The 20733-nt window shown below is 32.4% G+C and overlaps 1 protein-coding gene across 3 annotated transcripts in view; it reads right to left on the bottom strand.

Moving 5' to 3' along the window:
* LOC132733728 (uncharacterized) overlaps nucleotides 1–20733 on the bottom strand; it is a 39853-nt gene that overhangs the window by 17021 nt on the left and 2099 nt on the right. Inside the window, exons 2-6 of one of the 3 annotated variants that reach the window (XM_060720412.1) lie at nucleotides 19139–19286; nucleotides 11092–11237; nucleotides 10420–10508; nucleotides 8512–8587; nucleotides 7156–7540 (exon numbers count right to left, since the gene is read on the bottom strand). In XM_060720412.1, coding sequence (XP_060576395.1) covers nucleotides 7479–7540; nucleotides 8512–8587; nucleotides 10420–10508; nucleotides 11092–11237; nucleotides 19139–19260 — 495 coding nt within the window. In that variant the 5' untranslated portion in view covers nucleotides 19261–19286 and the 3' untranslated portion in view covers nucleotides 7156–7478. Of the gene's footprint in view, nucleotides 1–290; nucleotides 389–2060; nucleotides 2207–7155; nucleotides 7541–8511; nucleotides 8588–10419; nucleotides 10509–11091; nucleotides 11238–19138; nucleotides 19287–20733 lie in introns of those variants that run through there. The other 2 variants (XM_060720420.1, XM_060720407.1) reach the window with 2 other exon arrangements.

The following is a 20733-nucleotide window of genomic DNA, read 5'->3' as shown; positions in this document are numbered from 1 at the left end:
GTTTTGGCAAATAAAAGAGTTGGTGGTGCATGTAAATGGGGAAACAAACATTCACTTTAGCATGATTGCATATTTTATACAATGGAACAATTCAATTTATTTCAATGCAAAATATATATCAATGTGTTAAGTATTATTTTTGGCATCAATAACATTTGCCCAAGAGATCCATAACTCCTTGTTACACAAACTTATCTCAACCTATAATACATTTTTTCCCATCTTGTAACATACACATCCATAATAATGTTACACATATGCATGTACCCGTATCATGTAACATCTATTACCTTAAGAACATCTTTTGGTATTACTGGTATGACATCTGAATCCAGCCCTTCTATTGCTTCAAATGAAAGTTCTTTTATCTGGATTCCAGACAGTCCAGCTGTAAAGAATATTTCAAATTTGATGTCTCTCTGAATCTCTAAGACTTATTGTTATCAAAGTCCAATCTATGTAGCTATGAAGTTAAAAAATTGGCATACTGTCTTTATTCTAATAAACATCAATGAAGTGCCTCCGATATTTATAATTTTTTAATGCAGACATAAAAGTTCTCATTTTATGATATTCTAAAGTGTCTAGTCACTATTGAGTATGATGTACAAATAACGAATTTAAGTATTCCTCCTCTGTATTGAAGAGACATTATTATTTTTTATGATAAGTGTATATGTACATTTAAATAAACATTTTAGCCTGCAGGGATTAATAACAGGTGGCGTTTAAAGGCGATATCCCCAAAGAAACAAGCAATTATCATAGTATTGCAAGCAATCCATAAGTCCCCTACCGGTAAGAGCCCAAGCAACATTCTGAAGGGCCATTCACTTATGTTCCTATTTTAAGTTAATTTGTTGAAAAAGTTCTTTAAAAGTGATCACAGGAAACAGTTTTTATGTACAGACAGACGGACTGAAGGACACTCTAAAGTTATTTTTTAAACATCCCTGTTATCAAAATATATCATTTTTAAAATCCTATCATGATTGAAGAAGTTGGGGTAAAAATTACCAATTTCTCAAAAAAAAGTCTAAGTTCAAAAAGGGGCATAATTCTGGAAATAGTCTTGATAGAGTATTGAACACTCACAAATGTTGAGTGACAATAAGAAACATTTATATGAAGTTTGAAGTAGATACATTTAGAAAAAGAAGTTATTAAAAAAAAAAACAATGTTTTTTTCATGAAAATTTTAAGTTCAAGGGAGGTAATTCTGATAAATTTTGTACTAGAGTTGTAAACCTTGCCACATATGATATGGTTGATGACAAGCAACTTATATTTAAAGTTTGAAGAAAATACCTTAAGAAATAAAGAACTTATAGTGAAAAAACTTAAAAACTAGAATAAGACATCTTGAAATTCAGTCTATTTGTTGCCATAGCAACCAGAATTTTCAACATAGGAAGATAAGAAAAGGATGTGCATAATTTCCATACTGCCATCTACCCATATGTCAAGTTTCATAAACATATTTTCAGTACTTTTTGTGTTATCACTGGATCCAGGTTATGTGTAAAATTTGCCATATTTTCAGTCTATTTGTTGCCATAGCAACCAGAATTTTCAACATAGGAAGAAAAGAAAAAGACGTGCATAATCTCCATACTGCCATCTATCCATATATCAAGTTTCATAAAAATATTTTCAGTACTTTTTGCGTTATCTGTTTATGTGTAAAATTTGTCATATTTTCAGTCTATTTGTTGCCATAGCAACCAGAATTTTCAACATAGGCAGAAAAGAAAAAGACGTGCATAACCTCCATACTGCCATCTATCCATATATCAAGTTTCATTAAAATATTTTCAGTACTTTTTGCGTTATCGCGGGATCCAGTTTTGTGGACGGACGGACTGACTGACGGACAGACGGAGGGTAAACCTAAAGTCCCCTCCGGTAAACCGGTAGGGGACTAAAAATCTTTAAAAGCAGGGCTGCTTCTCATTCTGTGAAAAATGGCATTGGATGTGATGAATTTCATTTTGTCATAATTACCTCCCACTACCCCCCCCCCGACTTCAAGGATATCAATAAAATATCAAAATATATACCAATAAGATATCCAAGTTCTTCAATTGCTGAAGCTTCTAGTGTGCTCACTGGTCCATAAGCATCTACATGGGTAGCTAACTTCACAAGTTGAGATAACTGGTCTATAGCACATTCTTTTAGCTCACCAATATGTGCTCCACTTTTACTTTTGAAAAAATAATATATCTTGTTTTCAACATTACAGTTTTAATAATAGGTACATCCTTTTTAGCCTCTTTGTCAATTTTAGAGTTATATGTGGTTTAGGGTACTTTGACATTTCAAGTAAAAGAGTTGCCTGTCAAAAAACAAATACTTCCAGTGGCATGTTTAAAAGTAGTGTTCAGTTTTAACACTAAATCATTGATTATACATTGAATTAAGATATAAATCAATTAAAAATCAGTATCAATCTTTATTCAATCTTATGAATTTAGATTCGAGATGAAAAGGAGTGAAATGAATCACGGAAATGCACAAGACACTCATAAGCTTTCATAGCTTTCTGCCCTATCCAAAATGTATTGTGTAAATATTGTTCATCATAGTGTAAATATATCGAATAAAATATGTTTACACCAAATGCACTATTTTGAAAGATTTTGGTCAGGTACATCCTAAAGGGCATTAAGTTAAACACCAAGGATTCTATAATATACAATCAGTGCATGTCCTTTGATTAAGTGTTGAATGTAAACAGAATAATAAGAGCAACATTGTCGCAAAAAACGCCCGTCAAAAAGCTTTTGACAGAGATGTGGGTATTATAGATTTTCATATAGGAGATATGCTATGGGCATTATCCGGACAATATCTGGATATTTTATCATCTCTAGTGAACTTGACCTTGCAAATATTACCTAAATTACACGTGTCACACTTCATGATAGTTATCATTTCTGTAACAATCCACCATAAATGATGATTAAATGTTCCCTGTACATATCTTCTGTTTTATCTTTACTTCTTTTGACCTCTCTATGTGACCTTGAATTTGGTAGCAGGGACCTGGATTATGCGCACAATACTTAGTCTCAAAATGTTTACTATTTGTGCCAAGTTACATTAAAATGCCCCGATATATGAAGCATAGGTTTTTCAATAACCTCTAAGTTTGACCTTAACCTAGAGACCTGGTTTATGCACGTGACATAGCTTATCATAGTGGTGAACATTTCTATGGAGTTTTATTAGAATCGCAAAATGCATGTAGGAAATATGCTCTTGATATAATCTCTATATTTTTATAATTGTTAGTGACCTTGACCGTGCATATATTAAACTAAATTACGTGTTTCACACCTGTTGTCATGATGATGACGATTTGTGTTTCAATCCCTCAATAAATGATGACTAGATGGTCCAAATACAAATTTTTATATCTTCATCTGAACTTGGAGCCCTATTTATGACTTTGACCTGCAGGGTCCTGAATTTTGCATGACACTCAACCTTCCTTTAGTGAGCATATGTGCCAAGTTATATTACAATTCCTCTATGCATGTAGAACTTGTGTTCCGGACAAGCATTTTTTAATGTCCGCTAAGCGTGACTCTGAACTTTGACCCATTTGTGTGACATTGACCTTGGCTGCAGGGACCTAAATTTTGCACGCAACACTCCGCCCTGCAATGAACACTCTGCCCTGCAATGGTGAACATTTGTGCCATGTTTTATTGTAATCTCTCTGGGCGTGTAGAAGTTTTGCTCCGGACAAGTGTTTTTCAATGAACTGACCTGTGTGACCTTGACCTGGTTCATACGCGCGACACAGTTTGAAGTCTCATTCAAATTCTTTCATGCGTGTAGGAGATATGCTCCGGGGAATATTTGACGCCGCCCGTCGGGGGGACTATAATGCGACCCGATTTTTAAACAGGCGAATAAAAATGGCACACAAAAAATGGTATGATGTTCCACCGGCATCATCAAAATTAATGTGTGGCAATATTTTGTATGTGGAGAATTTTAGATTCTGGATGTTTCGGAAATAAATCTCGACTTTTAGTGATCTTAAACCCACTGTCATAATATGGCACGATATGGAGTTCAGATGCGCAGTAATATAATCACGAAAGCCTGAGGAAAAGACTGAGTGATTAATTAATACAAACATCTGAACGACATACCGTGCTATATGTAACACAGATCACTGAAAAACAAGATCTATTTCAATTTTTACACTTCAAGAAAATAAATAAATTATATAGCGTGACTAAATTTTTGCTGGTTAAATTTGTTTTCGCATCAGTGTTTCTAATAGCAGCATTCCTAAAAGGTTTTTTCCAATTGGTTTGAAAAAATAAATGTCGTTAAATCTACTCTTTGTATAATCATTTTGAGAAAAAAAAGTGTAAACGTTGATAAACTGTTTTGTGTTTATTTTATTTATTCTTATATTTTTCAAGCAAAATACAGAGTATTGAAATAGCGTGCCTAAATTTTTACTGTTTTTGCACGCACTGTTTGTTGCTAATTTTTTTTACTGTTTTTGCACGCGATGTTTAGCGCTGCATTCATTGAGACGTCATGTAAACAACGCTCCAAAAGTCTGAACAGCATTAATGGCTGAATTAAAGATATTGGTGTTCGGATTTAATTATTTAGCAAGACCATTAAACAAAATAGCCGGCTATTTGTCAGTTTGCAAATACGGAGAAGGGAAATAAGAATGGTGTGTGTATCTATTGTGAAATTTATCACGCTTCTAGCTTTATTTGTTTATAAAAGGGAACTCTCTGATAGTGTTAGAATGTGTTATATGTAGATTCTGCAACAAAATGTCAACATACACAGGACATGTTCCAACATGGAACAGAAACATTGAATTGTAAATTAAAATGCATTGCTGAACGAAATACACGAGCTTACCATGTTGTCCCCTTCCCCCCACCAAAAAAAAAAAACAACACAAAAACAACCTGTGACTTTCTAAAGGGGAAAATAGTGCTGTAATCAAAAAAAAAAAAAAAAAAAAAAAAAAAAAAAAAGGGGGGGAGGGAAAAGCTGATATCAAACATATATATATAATTTTTCCATTTAAGTTTCTTTTATTTTCTCAATTAGAGCTGTTTATTTAGTAATTTAACTTTTTTGTGGAACTTTTTTTCGGTTCAAGGGGAAAATATGACTTCATTTTAGATGAAAATAAAGCGGAAAAACAGCCTTTGCACTTAACAACTTTTCTATCGCTACCAGTAGCCTTTTCGCAATATTTCTAAAACTATTGAGGATATTGCTTGAAATTTTCATTCACATTTTGACAACATTTTTGTGTGGTTTTTTTTAAACAGATTAATATTATTTAGCGCAAGTTTGTTCGCGAAGTCAACTTGCTGTAAAACCGTTTTGTTATGTCAACACAAGAATAAAAAACGATATAAGCATATCATTCCATTGTGTTGCTTTTTTTGGACATTCGAATTAACTATTTATGCACCTTTCCGAACAGTTATGCAAAGCTCGGAAAAAAAATGCAGACCAGCAAAATACAGACCTGTCATGTCAGAAAAATCAGTGGAGTCCCTTAAACTGTTATTTATTGTTGTTTGATAAGAAAGGAACTCCCACACTTTCTATCATTTATGGAATGCTGTCATGTGACAATTTAGGGCAGTTCAAGTGTCCTTCATATTTATATTAAGTACATGAAATTTACTTGATAAGACTTTCTAAAAAAAAGGAATCCGAATGTAAAGATAAGGTACATGTAATTACAAACGAATGAACGTGTGAGATAAAGTAATACATGCAACCATTATACTTTACTATATGTTACCCCATTGCTTACGCATACTGGCTACTTATGCTGATGTGAGCATGTGGTAAGGGAGCCACGTACAGTTTTGTCCACTACTAACACCAAACAACGCAAGAACTGTAGAAGTACATCAATACTTTTGTTAACAAAAATTGATAACTAATGTCTTGTAGCGAACATGTGTTTAAAATACCTTGACCTGATGACCTTAAAATCAATGAAGGCAATGCACAATGTCCCTACAAAGAATTACACATCTAAGCGTGTTTTCTCCAGACAAGGACGTACACTGTGTCATTGTGACCTATCCAACTGACCTAAAACTCAATAGGGGGGGTCGTCTACTGGAATACGATAGGTCAATACCAAATTTAACACATTTCGTCCTGTTACTACTTAAGTAATTGATCGGAAAAGGCATTTGGTGTCATTGTGACATTATTCAATCAATAGATACCAGCAACAGGCCATTGGTAATGTCCCTACTTAGTTTCACAATTTTTGACCTATATTTCTTTTCAAATCGCAGGCAGAAAAATTAGTGTCACTGTGACTACAAGACATCAAAAGCCATGGCTAACACATTCTCAAGAAATTGATAGACCAAGGTTAAGAGGACATACGAACGTACAGACCGAGGCATGCAATTCTGAAATGAATGTGTTTGACACAGTTTGTATATAATCACACGATTGTTTCTTGTAAATTTAAGCAAAGAAAGCTAACCAATCAGCTTACAAGTGTTATATTGACCTTAAAAGTATCAGAGTGATAGATAATATCAACATTTCGGAAAATACATACGTCACAAATTTTCGGAATGAACTAGTTCGATCCGGTCTTCTTACTTACAATACGTAATACAATGACACTTCATCACGTATATTAATTATACTGTTGAAGTGATAACGACGCATACGACAACACTTATGATACTGTTAGCAAAAGATAATTAAACAGCAAAAATGATTTAAACGAGTTTAAAAGAAATTAATAGTTATTTACCAAAGAAAAGAGACATTCCTTTCATGTTGTTAACGATGTTTAACACCACAGAGAGTCCAATCACGAGTATGAACGGCGTTACTTTCCGTAATGATGAATTCAAATCGCTAATGACTTTTCCTTTTTAGTGAATTTCGTTTTCTTGGGAACAAAGACAAGCAGACGGACAAATCATCTTGAGGATTTTTGGATAACATGAAAATACTAGTTTTCTGAATGTAACAGTAAAATTTTCACAATACCCTAGCGGCCAGGAAATCAGATGACTGCTGTCAATACATAGTCAATATATGACAATATCAAGTATTGCAATAAATAATGGGAAAAGAACAGAAAAAACACATGTTACGTCGTTTTCCTTTTGTATTTGTTGCCTTGGTAACACTTGTCATAAAAGTTCATTCTAGACTGTTTTCTTAACCAATATTCATTTTATAAGCATAATTCGAAACAACAATTGAACTCAGAACATTGTTTTCGCAACCTAAACTGTATTCATTTCTGAACATGTATAAACAATTAAATAAACAAAGCATTACATATAAATGAATGAATAAATAAATAAGGAATAAATGAACGAACTGAGACATTGAATGTGACTTTATATATCTGAAATAAATATCCATTTCAGAACAGGAGTAAATATAGTCCAATGGTCATGTGACCATCTGCTTCAAATCAGGAGGACCAGCAGCAGGGCGACACTAAGTCTAGCAAACATTTGTGTGAACAATCCTGAAAATAAATTAATAACATAAGATATAACAGTAATCCTGCTAAATATGCGTGTGATTTACGTGTACCTGTCTTACAATAAAGTAATAGTTTGGTCCTTTAACCTGAGAGAATCAAACATATGTCATTATATCCCCTGCCATCAGTATAAAGCAAGGCCTGTCTGCATGTTCATGTATCTTGACCACATTTTATACTGTTGGTAGCTAAATTAATGTATTTTGAAATTCCAGAATTAACTTTTTTAAATTCAAAAACTGGCCCAAATCATTACATCATATGTTATATCACTAGTAAAGGGTTAGGGCATTTCAACATACAAATTGCTAGCACTGAGCAGATAACAGTAAAGAGACTGTATTTGCATATTTACACAACAGTATTTAATACATTGTTCAAGAAATGAAACAAAGCATTTGTCACTTTTAGTGCACTTGTCATTAAAATGTAATTGTTATCTTTTTGTAATATTCTCATTATAGAAATTAAAAAGTAAAAACCTTTCAATCTGATCACACACATATATTACTCCTGTATAGAACTTGAATTTATATATTTTACAATTTACAGCACTATTTTAGAGCTGAGCACTTTATGCGTTTATACTGACATTTGAATAGTTTTAACCATGGGTAATATTTAAATTCTCATTTATGTTAAAGACAAACACCCCTACACAAGTATTTCATGCCACATTCCAATAGTACACAAGTATGGTTTGACATGTATTTTACATCATATTTTATTGTTGTTTTTGTATTACACTGCTTCATTACAGTTGCTCAAATATACCATTTAATCCTAATTAGCTGGTAAAATGGCGTCACAGTGCAAAGCAAGTATTGTTAAATAGACTTGAGTGAAGTTGACCAATGAATGTTCAAACAGTAAACATGATAAATCAGCTTTTCTAGGGTCTTTGAATTTTCTAACATAAGCTCATAAAAAATAACAGAACTAACGTATCCTACCTATGGCTAAGCTACCACCGCTGCCATTTGTACCTGCTTCTGCTGCGAATGATTTTAATTCCACTGTTGACATCGCCTGAAAATTTTGTTCAATTGATTTTTTCAATACATGTATTAGCACCTGGTAAGACAAATATATGACTATGCTGGATTAAAGGAAAAGCCTAAAACAACTTAAAAATTACAAACATAGAATTGTTTTGAGATGAAAAGAGCACAATAGATCTGTACTTTCCAAAGTTTGTTCCATTATATTTAGGGAATATATGCAAACAATCAGTCAATGTTTTATCGTTACAGTAGATCTGTATTTTCCAAAGTTTGTGCCATTATATTAAGGGAATATATGCGAACAATCAGTCAATGTTTAATCGTTATTGATTTCATTAGGTTTATTATCACTTTGTTTTGTATTTGTTTGTTGCAAATACTTATTGTTATATTAAAAAATACACTTTTGTTTGCAAATCTGTAATTTAGTAATTATGCTAAATTGTATTATGCTAAACCTATTTAGAGGACAATTATGGTCATTTCTAATTGGCCGATGAGATTTGCAGCATCTTTTGTGTCTTAAATATGAATGTAGACCCTGCTATGTTCACATGTTTTCAAAAGCTCAGAGTTACATTTAAGGCGGCACGAATTAGCTTGCATAATTTTTTTTATCTTTGACTGATACTCCGTGGAAAGTGCATGGCGGTAAATTATCACCACTTTGTGCTTCCAAATTAACTCTTTAAGGACATGACTGGTGACATGTCCCGGGTCCGTACTCGACAGATAAGTGATTGTTTTCAATTGAGATTACAACACTGTCTGTTGTGATTAAATTTAATTTGTTTCTATGAAATAATAATACTGACCTTTATATCGCAATAGAGTAAACTACGGGTTTATAATTTCTAAATGTCCTATGCGTTGTATGATCAAGACCGTGTATGTTCTTTTTTTTTCCTTATTTATAACTATTTTCAACATTTCTGAAGGTATGATTGTTTTTTATGCTGTTCTTTTCGTTTTTTAATATGTTTTGCACTCACTTATTTGGGTAAGGACTATACTCTTTTGAATAAGAATTGGTTTAAGAATTAATGTTTAAATTTCATCCCGAATAAAAAACAATAAATGTCATTTCAGTGCCGTAAAAGACTATGCAAAACGAGGCAAATCAGTGTTTCTAAGTTGTAATATATTCGTGTTGACAATTCTGCAAGCACTACTTGGCCATTTTCATTAAAATATACTTTAAAAATGAAGAACAGGTCTAAAAACAATGACAAAAGTAGGGATCAAACGACAGAACTCTCATATATTAGGTAATATCTTAACCGACTGTAGAATGTGCTATTGCGAATGTGATGAGAATCCAAACAAGCTAGTGTGACTTTTCTAAAACATTAGTTATATAATCAATATTAATTCTCGTAAAGAATAAGGACAGAACCATAGTGGGAATGAGTATTTAAATGAGTGATGTAATGTATTCATAATAAACAGGTCAATAAAATCAGACTATACTCACTAAGCCCTTTCTTCAGAAAATAAATTTTATTGAACTTTCAAAAGAAATAATTAATAATTTATTATGCCCTCCATCTGCTCTGAAGGCTCAAACCCATCCGACTGTCACAAGTAACCTTGAATAGCATGTGGGACAGCCAGCATGGGTCTTTGTGCCACATAGATGAAAGCTTCTTACAGTCATAATACAATCACTTCTATCCTGAATTGATAATTAAACACTGATTTAAAAGTACAATTTTATTTTTATTGCAAATGTCTTTAGTTCATTAGTAGGCATTGAAGACAAAAAGTAGGAATAAAGTAGGAAAAAGTAGGAAAAGAAGGAAAAATTTGACAGTCTGAAGATCGCAATTCTGAAAGACAGTACTAGGTAAATTTTACCACAAATGGTGTTGTTTGTGTGACATCTACTTCAGGTTTCTCTGTTACTTCCCATGAAAGTTTTTCTGTCTCAGTTGCAGACAGTCCAGCTGTAAAGAATATTTCAAATTTGATGTCTTCTTATCTTCTGAATCTTTAAGACTTATTAGTATCAAATATGAAATAAAAACATTGGCACACTGTCTTTATTCTATAATATATCAATGAAGTGCCTCCGATATTTATAATTTTTCAATGCAGACATAAAATTTCTCATTTTATAATATTCAAAGGTGTCTGTCGATCACTATTTACTATGATGTTCAAATAACAAATTTAAGAGTTCCTCTTAGTATTGAAGAAACATTAATATTTTATATGACAAGAATATAATTTTACTATGTACATTTGAATAAACATTTAGCCTGCAGAGCTTTTTTCATTCTATAGCAGGGGCCTCAAAGAAAAATTGCTTGAAATCCTTCAGTTTTCCAAAAAAATTGAATTAACATCAAGTTTTTTTCTTTCTCTTTTGCAAATATACTGTATAATTGTTCACAAAAACTAAGGGGAAGCAAGCTGCGTACCCAATCTGTGAAAAAAAGCCCTGGGCTGTCATTAATTTAACTTTGTCATAATTATATCCACCCCCAACTTTAAGGATATCAATAAAATATCAATATAGCATTATACCAGTAACATATCCCAGATCTTTAACTGTTGAAGCTTCAAGTGTGCTCACTGGTCCATTAGCATCTACATTGGTAGACAACTGTTCAAGTTGTGATAACTGCTCTATAGTACATTCTTTTAGCTCACCAATATGTACTCCACTTTTACTTTTGAAAAAATAATATATCCTTTTCTCAACATCATAATAATAATGGTGAGAGTCAGACAATGACATCATTTAATATTAATTTAATAATAGGTATATCTTTTTGAGCCTCTTTATCAATTTTAGAGTTATATGTGTTTTTTTTATTACACTTAAACATTCAAGTAAAAGAGTTGCCTATCAAATAACAAATACTACAGTGTTTAATTTTATACACTAAATCATTGTTCCTTTGGTGAATTCAGATTAGTAATCAACCAAAAAATCAGCATAATTCGAGACAAAAAGTGGTGAAATGAATCACTGAAAGCACAAATGCACTACCGGCGGAACGATTTTTGTTTCAGGTAGTTGATCGGTTTAAGGGCAATTATGTCAAAATATAAGTCTTTGTGATGTAATGCAGAATCCAGTCAGTGCATGTCATGTGTAAACAAAATAAAATGGCACACAAAAATTACCGGATTTCATTAATTAATGTGTGACAATATCTTGCATTGTGGAGAATTTTTGATTCTGGATGTTTCGGGCAAAGTAAATCTTGAGTTTTGAGATGATTTGCGGTGTTTATAGATATAGCACGTATGGAGTTCCAATGCGTCCTTAATAACAATCATGAAGGCTGTAGGCCTGAGTGATTAATTTCTAACATACGAACGACATGCCGTGCTACATGTAACACAGAGCACTGAAAAGCAAGATCTATTTCAATTTCAACACGTCATAAAAATATAGTTGGACTAAATTTTTGGTGGTTAAATTTGTTTTTCGCCTCATAGTTTCTAATTGCAAAATTCTTTAAAGGATTTTCCAGTTGAACTTGGTTAGAAATATTGTTAAATCTACCATTTGAACAAACATTTTGAGAATAACAAATTTTGAAAACGTTGATAAAATTAATTTTGTGCTTATTTTATTTCTTTTGATATTTTTTCAAGCAAAATTTAGAGTATTCATATTGAAATAATAGTGATATTCAACTGTTTTGCAACACTGAAATAGCGTGCATTTCCTGAGGAAAAACTGATATATCAAAACACCAACAACTGAGATTGTAGCATTGCCATACTTAAATTAATTTTTCCACTTTGGTTCTTTCATTTTGTAATTAAGAGCTGTTAATTTAGTAATTCAACTACTAATTGCAGTACCAATATCTTTTTTTTTCGTTTCAAGGGGAAAGCATGACTTCATTTTAGATGAAAATATAGCACCTATGGCTAGGGGAAACAGCCGATACACTTGACAACTTTTCTAACGCTACCAATAGCCTTTTTGCAATATTTTTAAAACTATTGAGGACAATTGCTTGACATTTTTAGGGCAGTGAAAGAAATATATCAGACATTGCTTGGGGGAAAACAAAGTACAGACATCTCCGTAGTTTAAGTTAAAAGATTTTGTATTTTATTTGATGCAATCCCCACTTTACAAGGGCACAAAAATTATCGGACATATACAATTACTAATAAAATGAAAGTACTTAGTAGTATTAACAAAGCAGACATATTACTGATGTGAGGTGCACGTTCAGCATTCTTGCAACCTGATAAAACAAAATTTGCAGGCTTCTGAAATTGGCCTAAGTTATATTTAATTTCTTTTTTAAATGTCTGATAGAAAACAAAATTATAATGACTGGCAAAATATAAGTATACACTTACAACATTGTAACTTGTACCACCTGCAATAAGACCAATCACTCTTGCTCTTTCTTGGTTTGACTGATTCTGCATTTCAAAATATTTGCTAATAACTGCTGCAAATGTCATTGTCCATGAACTTAACCGTTTATTTTGTAACTACTTGGAAAGTACATGTATTTCTAACCAGTAATCACAAGTTTCACGTGAACCGCGCCTGTTAAACGAGTTCTTACCCCGGTGTATTTATGGGGAAAAAAACATAACAACATGGAAACTGCTTCAAAACCCTTGAAATAAAACAGTTTTACAAGGTTTTTTTTTTTTCAATTCCATTTGGTTTTTTTAATTCCAAGGTTTTTCTTAAAACCTCGGAAATTTTATCCAAGCTTTTTGTATAAAATATCTTGGAAACTAATTTCAGAGATTAAATACTCTGCCTAACATCAGCTTGGAAATGAAAACTTTGTAATTTATTTGCCCGGAAAAGAACTTAAAAATAAGATAAAAAATTTACGTAAAATTTGTTGCAAATTTTTAGCTTGGAAAGTACCTCCGAAAATTGTACTTAACTAAATTTTATCTTAGAAAATGTTAAGCATTATCATGGATTAAGCTTACAATGGGCAATAAAAGCTATGATAAAATTAAAGCTGGCAGATTTAACTCAAACCAAGCTACAATCCTGGCTGTAGATTGTCCATAGATATTTTTTTCAATTCATTTGATCAGAGCAAAACAATTGTCCATGGTTAGTACATGCAAAACAGCAGGAAAGCCCGAGGAATTTTAACCAGGGGGAAATCAATTTTCAGCAAGGACATTCACTGTCCATGACCAACTACCTCTCAATAAACTTGTACTTAGAAATTTCTGAAGCGATTTTTTTGGGAGGAATTAACTGTGATTCTCTTTCAAAAAACTTATCATAATTTTTAAAGACCATTTGATATAGTCATATCTTCCAATAATGTAAAAATAAAAATGATGGAGTTTTGATATTATGACGGACATGTCCAGGTTATATCTGTTGAAAAAATTTGAATCTCAGACATTTGGGTTCAGGGGCTTATCAAATAGTGCAAACCTGGATTGGTATTTCCAGCAATTTTAGAGATATCTTGTTTTAAATGTTAGGGAGAATATTTTGGAATTTTCAAAGAAAACATTTATCTCAGTGTGACAAGATTTAGGAAGTGTTTGGTTGTTGTAATTGAACCGAATATCAATGACCTTGAGGCAGGGAAGAATAGGAAAAGGAATACCATAAAACAGTTAAAAAGGGCTTCAGGGTATAAATAACTTTTAGATAAATTTTAATTGCCATGTAATTGCAGAAAAAAAAATGGTTATTTTCAAAAATATATAAAATCTTTTAACAAAACCTACTTTTAGATGTATAGTCTTTTTGTTGCCCCCAGCTTTAAAGGGGCGGGTTTGGGGGCATGGGGGGGGGCAGGATTTCAGATTTAAACCCCTTGTCCGTCCGTGCAGTCTGTTTCTTTTTTTTTTTAGTGTCAAACGTATCAAAAAATTTTGACGCTAGAAGTCATACAACTTTACAGGAATGTTTGATCAGTGCCATGTCAGTTGTGCACCGGGGTATTTTTGTGTTAAATATGTAGTTTTTTTTTTAAGGAGTTATTGCTTCTTGACTTTTAAGTGAAAATTTTTACTTAATTTATTCAATTTTGGGGTGTCGCATGTAACTCGCAAAAGAAGTATTTGACCTTAGAGCTCATAAAACCTTACAGGAAATTGTTTGCCTAAGTGATCATGGTGGAAAGTGTGGTGCACCTAGGTTTTTTGTTTAAAAAAGGTTCCTGAATATATTTAAAGTATTTTTAGGAGTTATTTGCTCTTGTAAATACTTTAATGTAAAAATTTACAATTTTCAAATTTGTGTTTTGCACGTAAAAGTCAAATTAAATAATTTTGGACCTGGTTCATGAAAAACTTTTTACAGGAATGTTGCTCAGGTAATCTGGTGAAGGGATGTGCACCTGCCCGTTTCCCTTTTGTGGAATTTTTTTGTATTTGGGTCAGAGTTTATTGCCCTTTAAAACTTGGTAAAATTTGCAATTTTTCTCAACTTGTGTTGTCGCCAACATAGCTCAAGAAGTATTTTTACCTAGTAAGTAGTCATGAAACTTTACAAAAGATGTTGATCAGTGCATTTGTGTAGTTGTGCACCTAGGTATTTTCGTTTAGATTTTGATTTAGTATTTGAGAGTTATTGCTCTTGACATAGTGAAAATTTTTAATTTTCAAATATGCGTTGTGCGTACCTCAAAAAATGTTATTAACCTAGAGTCATTGAACTTAAATCAGGAAATGTTTCGGTCAGCATATGTAGTTGTGCGCCTTTTTGGATTTCGCTTGTGGATTTTATCCAGTTTGTATTTGTAGAGATATTGCCTTGACTTAGTAAAAAAACTGTTTTCATTATGTTGTGTTTTTATTTAAATTTTTCCTTGAGTGTTTAAGTTAAAAATAAATAAAAATTTTTATTTTGGAAAAGAAATTTGATAAAACCATCACTTAAAAGCTAGGGCACCGGGATTTTGCATGTAGATTTTTTTCAGTTTTTTTTAAATTTTTTTGCCATTTGACTTAGTAAAAAATTTTTGAAATTTTTCCCAACTTTTTCCCAATGCATACCCTAAAAAGTATCTAAACCTGTAGGGCCTGAAAGTTTACAAAAAAAATTGTTGGTCACCTTTTTTGTGCTTATGCACCCTTGGGGTTTCACTTGGGTTTAAAAATTTCAGTTTTGAAAATTTTTTGTTGCCTTTTTACTTATTTAAAAGGGTTTTTTTTGGTTTTAAATTGAAAGGGTTGGACATGTACCCTAAAAATTTTTGTGACCCTAGAGTTTTTAAAAAATTGAAAAAAAACAGGGGATTTTTGGGGGAAACCAGTGCCCTTTTTAGGGGACATTTTTCCCTTTAGTTCCTCTGTGAGCTAGTTTAAATACAATTGTTTATATTTTATGATATACATTTTATGTTTGTCTATGAATTTATCAAACAAGACCAGTGCATGAAATTATAATGACATTATTTACAAACTTTCATCTTTTATTTGAATTTAAATTTTTTTAATTACAGTCAGCTTGAAACAAAGTTTGCAAGTGTTCCAAACTTCATCAAGATGGCAATCCACCATTGTCGTCTCTCATATAAAGCAAGGAAATATACTGGAAAGTCAATTTGATATGGGGAACCTGCAAAAAATCAGGTAAAAGGGGGAAGCCAAAACTGTTTAGACCATAAAAAGGTTTAAAAAGGAAATATATTACAGTATGCTTTTTTTTTTAAAAATACACTAGGTTTTTTGGAAGTTTCAAAGTGGAATGAAATGAATGAAAGTTTCCCAGAACTGATTTTTTATTTATACTTCGTTGAATATTACTAACACTGTAAATTTTAATGATGACTTTCCAGATTTATTGTTGAAGGAACACATTACATGCTCCTATGAGCAAACAGATAATGTCCTGAGTTCCTCCATCACGGGTGTTCCTTAAACTAGCTGGATAGCTCCGTCAGACGGAAGAAGCCAGCCCTGGAGTCAAAATTACAATTTTGTAAGGCAAGTAGTTTGAGGTCGTTGATCTTAACCACATGCATCAGTAGCAATCAAATCCTTTACTTTTTCTACCATTTTTGACAAAGTGGCATGCATGAGGTTGCATCTTTTTACTGAAACTCCACACCACTTTGAAATTTCTTAACCACCGTGTGACATAAAAAAATAAAGTTCATTGTTTCCCCATAAAGACAAAAACATATTTTCAAATCAAATATGTCTTTTGCCTGTATACCAAGAATACTACAGTTGGTTTTTATTTATATAGGGACCGTACTTGGTCAGTGAAAGGAAACCTTTTTCCAACCAGTTTATCTTTAGTCGACACCAGTAGATAGCGTTCATCGAGCTATTGTTAAAGCTAGACTGAACTGATTTACACATGTATGGTATTCACTATTGACCATCTATGCAATACATGTACATTATAAGTTCCTGCAAAACATGGTTAAAAGCGAGATATTGGCTTAGTTGCATTCATATTTGGACACCCCTCGTAAAAGTCATTGTGTTTCTTTTTTCCTTTTAATCATAGTGAGATACACTAACAGTGTATTAATAATAACTAGAAGCAAACAAGTCTAAACATCGTCTAAATATGAGTTTTAAGATTGGCAACTAAGTCTTAAAATATATTTAAAAAAATTTGGTGCATGTATTAATAAATTTTATAATTCTGCAAGTTTGTAACATCCCTTTTCATTGGATAATATTGACATTTATATAGTTTTATGCAGACAGGCTGGTGTTGATTTATAAAGAAATCTCGCTTTATTCCTCTAAAAATGATGCTTGCTGTATCGTTAATTTTTTATAAATATTTCTGACAGGTTATTTGGCCGTATATAAACGGTTGTTTGCAATATAACCCTCACCTAGCCACTTGGGTTATATTTACAAACAATCATTTATATAGGGCGATATAACCTGTCAAAAATATTTATAACTAATGATATTTAGGTTTTCAGTATGTCCAGTTTCCAATACAGAACCTGCTGTAACATTAATCAGTCACAATAATTGATTGATAGAAGCCTACAAAGAATGAACAGAGGCAACATAGCAGGAGAGTGGGGACAATTTCCGTAGAGAAAATGGACATTGTCTATGGAGAGCATGGACAATGTCAATGGATAAAATGGACACTGTCCCATGGAGAGTTTGGTGGACAATGTTCATGGGAAAGGCATGGGTATTTGTCCAAATTTTTCCTGTGGAAATTGGTGCCATGATTTAAGGCTTCCCCAGGACAACTTGGACATTATCGATTGACAGTAATTTTTTTTTGATTGGTTGATGTTTCAATACATGGACAATTGACCATGCTTAATCCATATTTGGGGTAAAGCTATGGACATTCTACAGTCATGGGTTCTTATTGTTGTTAGTTTGTGGTACCAAAAAATTATTAAAACTGAACAAATGAGTGGCTAATATTTAACCATTAAAGGTACTAACTAACTTAAACTTTTCATTTGTGTGCTGTTTTTTAGTATTATTGTATTGTTAAATTTCTAATTTTCCCAAATAAATGGCATATCTATTAAAGTTACATTTAATAAATTTCATAAAAACGGAAATAGCGACATTTCATTAATAAATTGGGTTTCATATCGACTCCAGGTCTTATTTTGGTGTCCAGACAACCGAAATGAGTTTTATGAGCATACAAATATGCAACCTCATTGTGGCGAATTCGGAAGTACAACTTTTGTTTGCATGAGAAACTCCGCCTTCAGATCATCGGTACATCAATGTTAAATCAACAAACATTACTATAAGTAGCAAATCTAATTTAATGGTATATTTTCCGCATTGTAACGGTTATTTTCATACAAATTTAATTCTTTTTTATGAGATGATTATTTTTCTGAACCCCAGGCCTAGTGCACCGTGAAGTTTAAACGGTTAAATTGTGTTTGCACAAGAATATCTTATATTTGCTGTGTTCCGGATAGCAACTATAACACCGTGACGTGGTGCATACACGAGCTGATTATAGTCTTCATTTGCATGTTAAAATTCTTATACGAACTTTAGTGTTACCGTGGGGTTTTCCATTTAAAATCCTAATTTATGAACAGTATTTGATGAGATTTATAACGATACTGTTAAAAAGGTAAATGAAACTGTAGAATGCTTGGTTTTTAGGCCGACGGCAAAAATATTTTTACATATTTATTTAATGTAGCTTTAATCTATATTTCCTGAAAATATTCAGTTCCTTTCGTTTGTTTTAAAATTATTGCAAAAATGCTACTGATAGCGTTAGAGAAGTTGTTAAATGTATAAGGCTGTAAAATATGAAAACAAAAATTACTACCATGCATTACAATACTCTGTTACACTCAGCTGAGCGTTTTTTTTCTCTACTTTGGGAATGGTGCCGGTACCATACTGACTGGGAAAAATGAGTTATTTTGACTTAAATTGGGATTTTTTTCATGCATTTTTTCTGTCTAAGTAGAACTATTGAGTGGTGATTTACATGAATATATTGGATTTAAATGATTTCAGAGAAATCACTTGGCCTTGTGGCAATTTTGAACAGCTTTTTTTGGGAATTTAAACATTGGAAATTGGGAATTTTAATGTCTATTTTCTATTGGGAACAGTACCGTTTTAGGGTAGTAGTTATATAAAGAAAAAAACATACTGTACAGCTTACCCAATTTCTGCAGCTGGTAAAGTACCAAGCTGACTGGCAGTAAAACCACACAAGATTGATCCAAGCATTGTGATGTCTTCAGATGTCACAGTTGCAAGGTTAGATAAACTTTTAACACCCATGTATCTTGTGGCCAAGGCAGATAACTGGAATTACAATTTGTAAAATTAATCTAAGATAAGAAGTGTATATCAATGTTGTAAATAACAGTTATTTTAAAAGACATACAGGAGCTGATTTATTGATTTTCATAGACTTTAAGATAATCAACCTGTTTCATTTCAAGCTTCTCATATATTTGATCTTTGACATTGAAATTTTAACAAAGGACTATAAAACTGAGATTAACGCCACTCTTTTTAAAGCACAACAAATTTCTATTGCCTGTATTTATAAAAAGTGAATATCAGCTATCGAGTTGTAATTTATTCTGATTATTATGACACCTCGCAACACAAATTATTTATATTTTATGTTGTATAATTGCATTCACCAATTGTGACAAAATCATTTTGAACTGCTGCAAGCAGTGCTTTTTTTTGCCTTTGTTTTTAAATTACAAAATCATTTTTTATCATTTCTTATTATAATAGTCTATCAAACATAGTTGTTCACAAGAGCCATGTTAACATGGCCATCCCCCGCCGAATGTGTTTGCTCATTGGAAGAATGATATGTAGTAGAGCAGAATAATTCAATTTTAAGAGGTCTTTTGGTAATGAAAACTGATGGCTGAAGCGACTTGAAACCTATGTGAATACTGATGGCTGAAAATAACAAAGGGCAATAACTGAAAAATAATGCAGGGTCGGTTATCATTCTTGTGTGCTGCACTCCTTTTCAATGAGATCTACCCACCTATGAAGTTTCAAGTTGATACCTCTTTTTGAGATAAGCTCCGGACAAAAAGTATGAAAAGTAACAAAGGGCAATAACTGAAAAATTATAAAAGGTAGAGTTATCATTCTTGCGCACAGCATTCCTCCTCAATAAGATAAATCCACCTATGAAGTTTCATGATGACATCTCAAAGACATTTGAGTTATGCTCCACTCTGGTGGAAAAATAAGTATGAAAAATAACAAAAGGCAATAACTCAAAAATTATGAAGGGAAGAGTTATCACAACACACCTCCTGAGTGAGATACATCCACCTATGAAGTTTCATGTTGATATCTTAAAGGCTTTTTGAGTTATGATCTGGACAAAAATTACGTTTGAAAAATAACAAAGGGCAATAACTGAAAAAATTATGCAGGGTAGAGTTATCATTCTTGTGCACTGCACTCCTCCTCACTATGATCAATCCACTTTTGAAGTTGCAAGTTGATATCTCAAATACTTTTTGAGATATGCTCCAGACAAAAATGTCGGACAGAAGGATGGACAGAAGGATGGACAGACGGATGGACGGAAGGACAGACAGATGGATGGAGACTAAGTTATATTTTGAGTTTCAAGTGAATACCTTATATAGTAAATACTTAATGAGTTACTGTCTGGACAAAAAATAAACTTGAAAAATATCAAAGTGGAATAACTGAAAAATAATGCATGGTAGCGTTATCACTCTTGTGCGCTGCACTCGTCATCAA

This window comes from Ruditapes philippinarum, unplaced genomic scaffold (genome assembly GCF_026571515.1).
Source record: "Ruditapes philippinarum isolate M1 unplaced genomic scaffold, ASM2657151v2 ctg4024_1_1_1_1, whole genome shotgun sequence".
NCBI lineage: Eukaryota > Metazoa > Mollusca > Bivalvia > Venerida > Veneridae > Ruditapes > Ruditapes philippinarum.
Note: the sequence above shows the minus strand (reverse complement) of the source record. Positions and strands in the feature narration are given on the sequence as shown.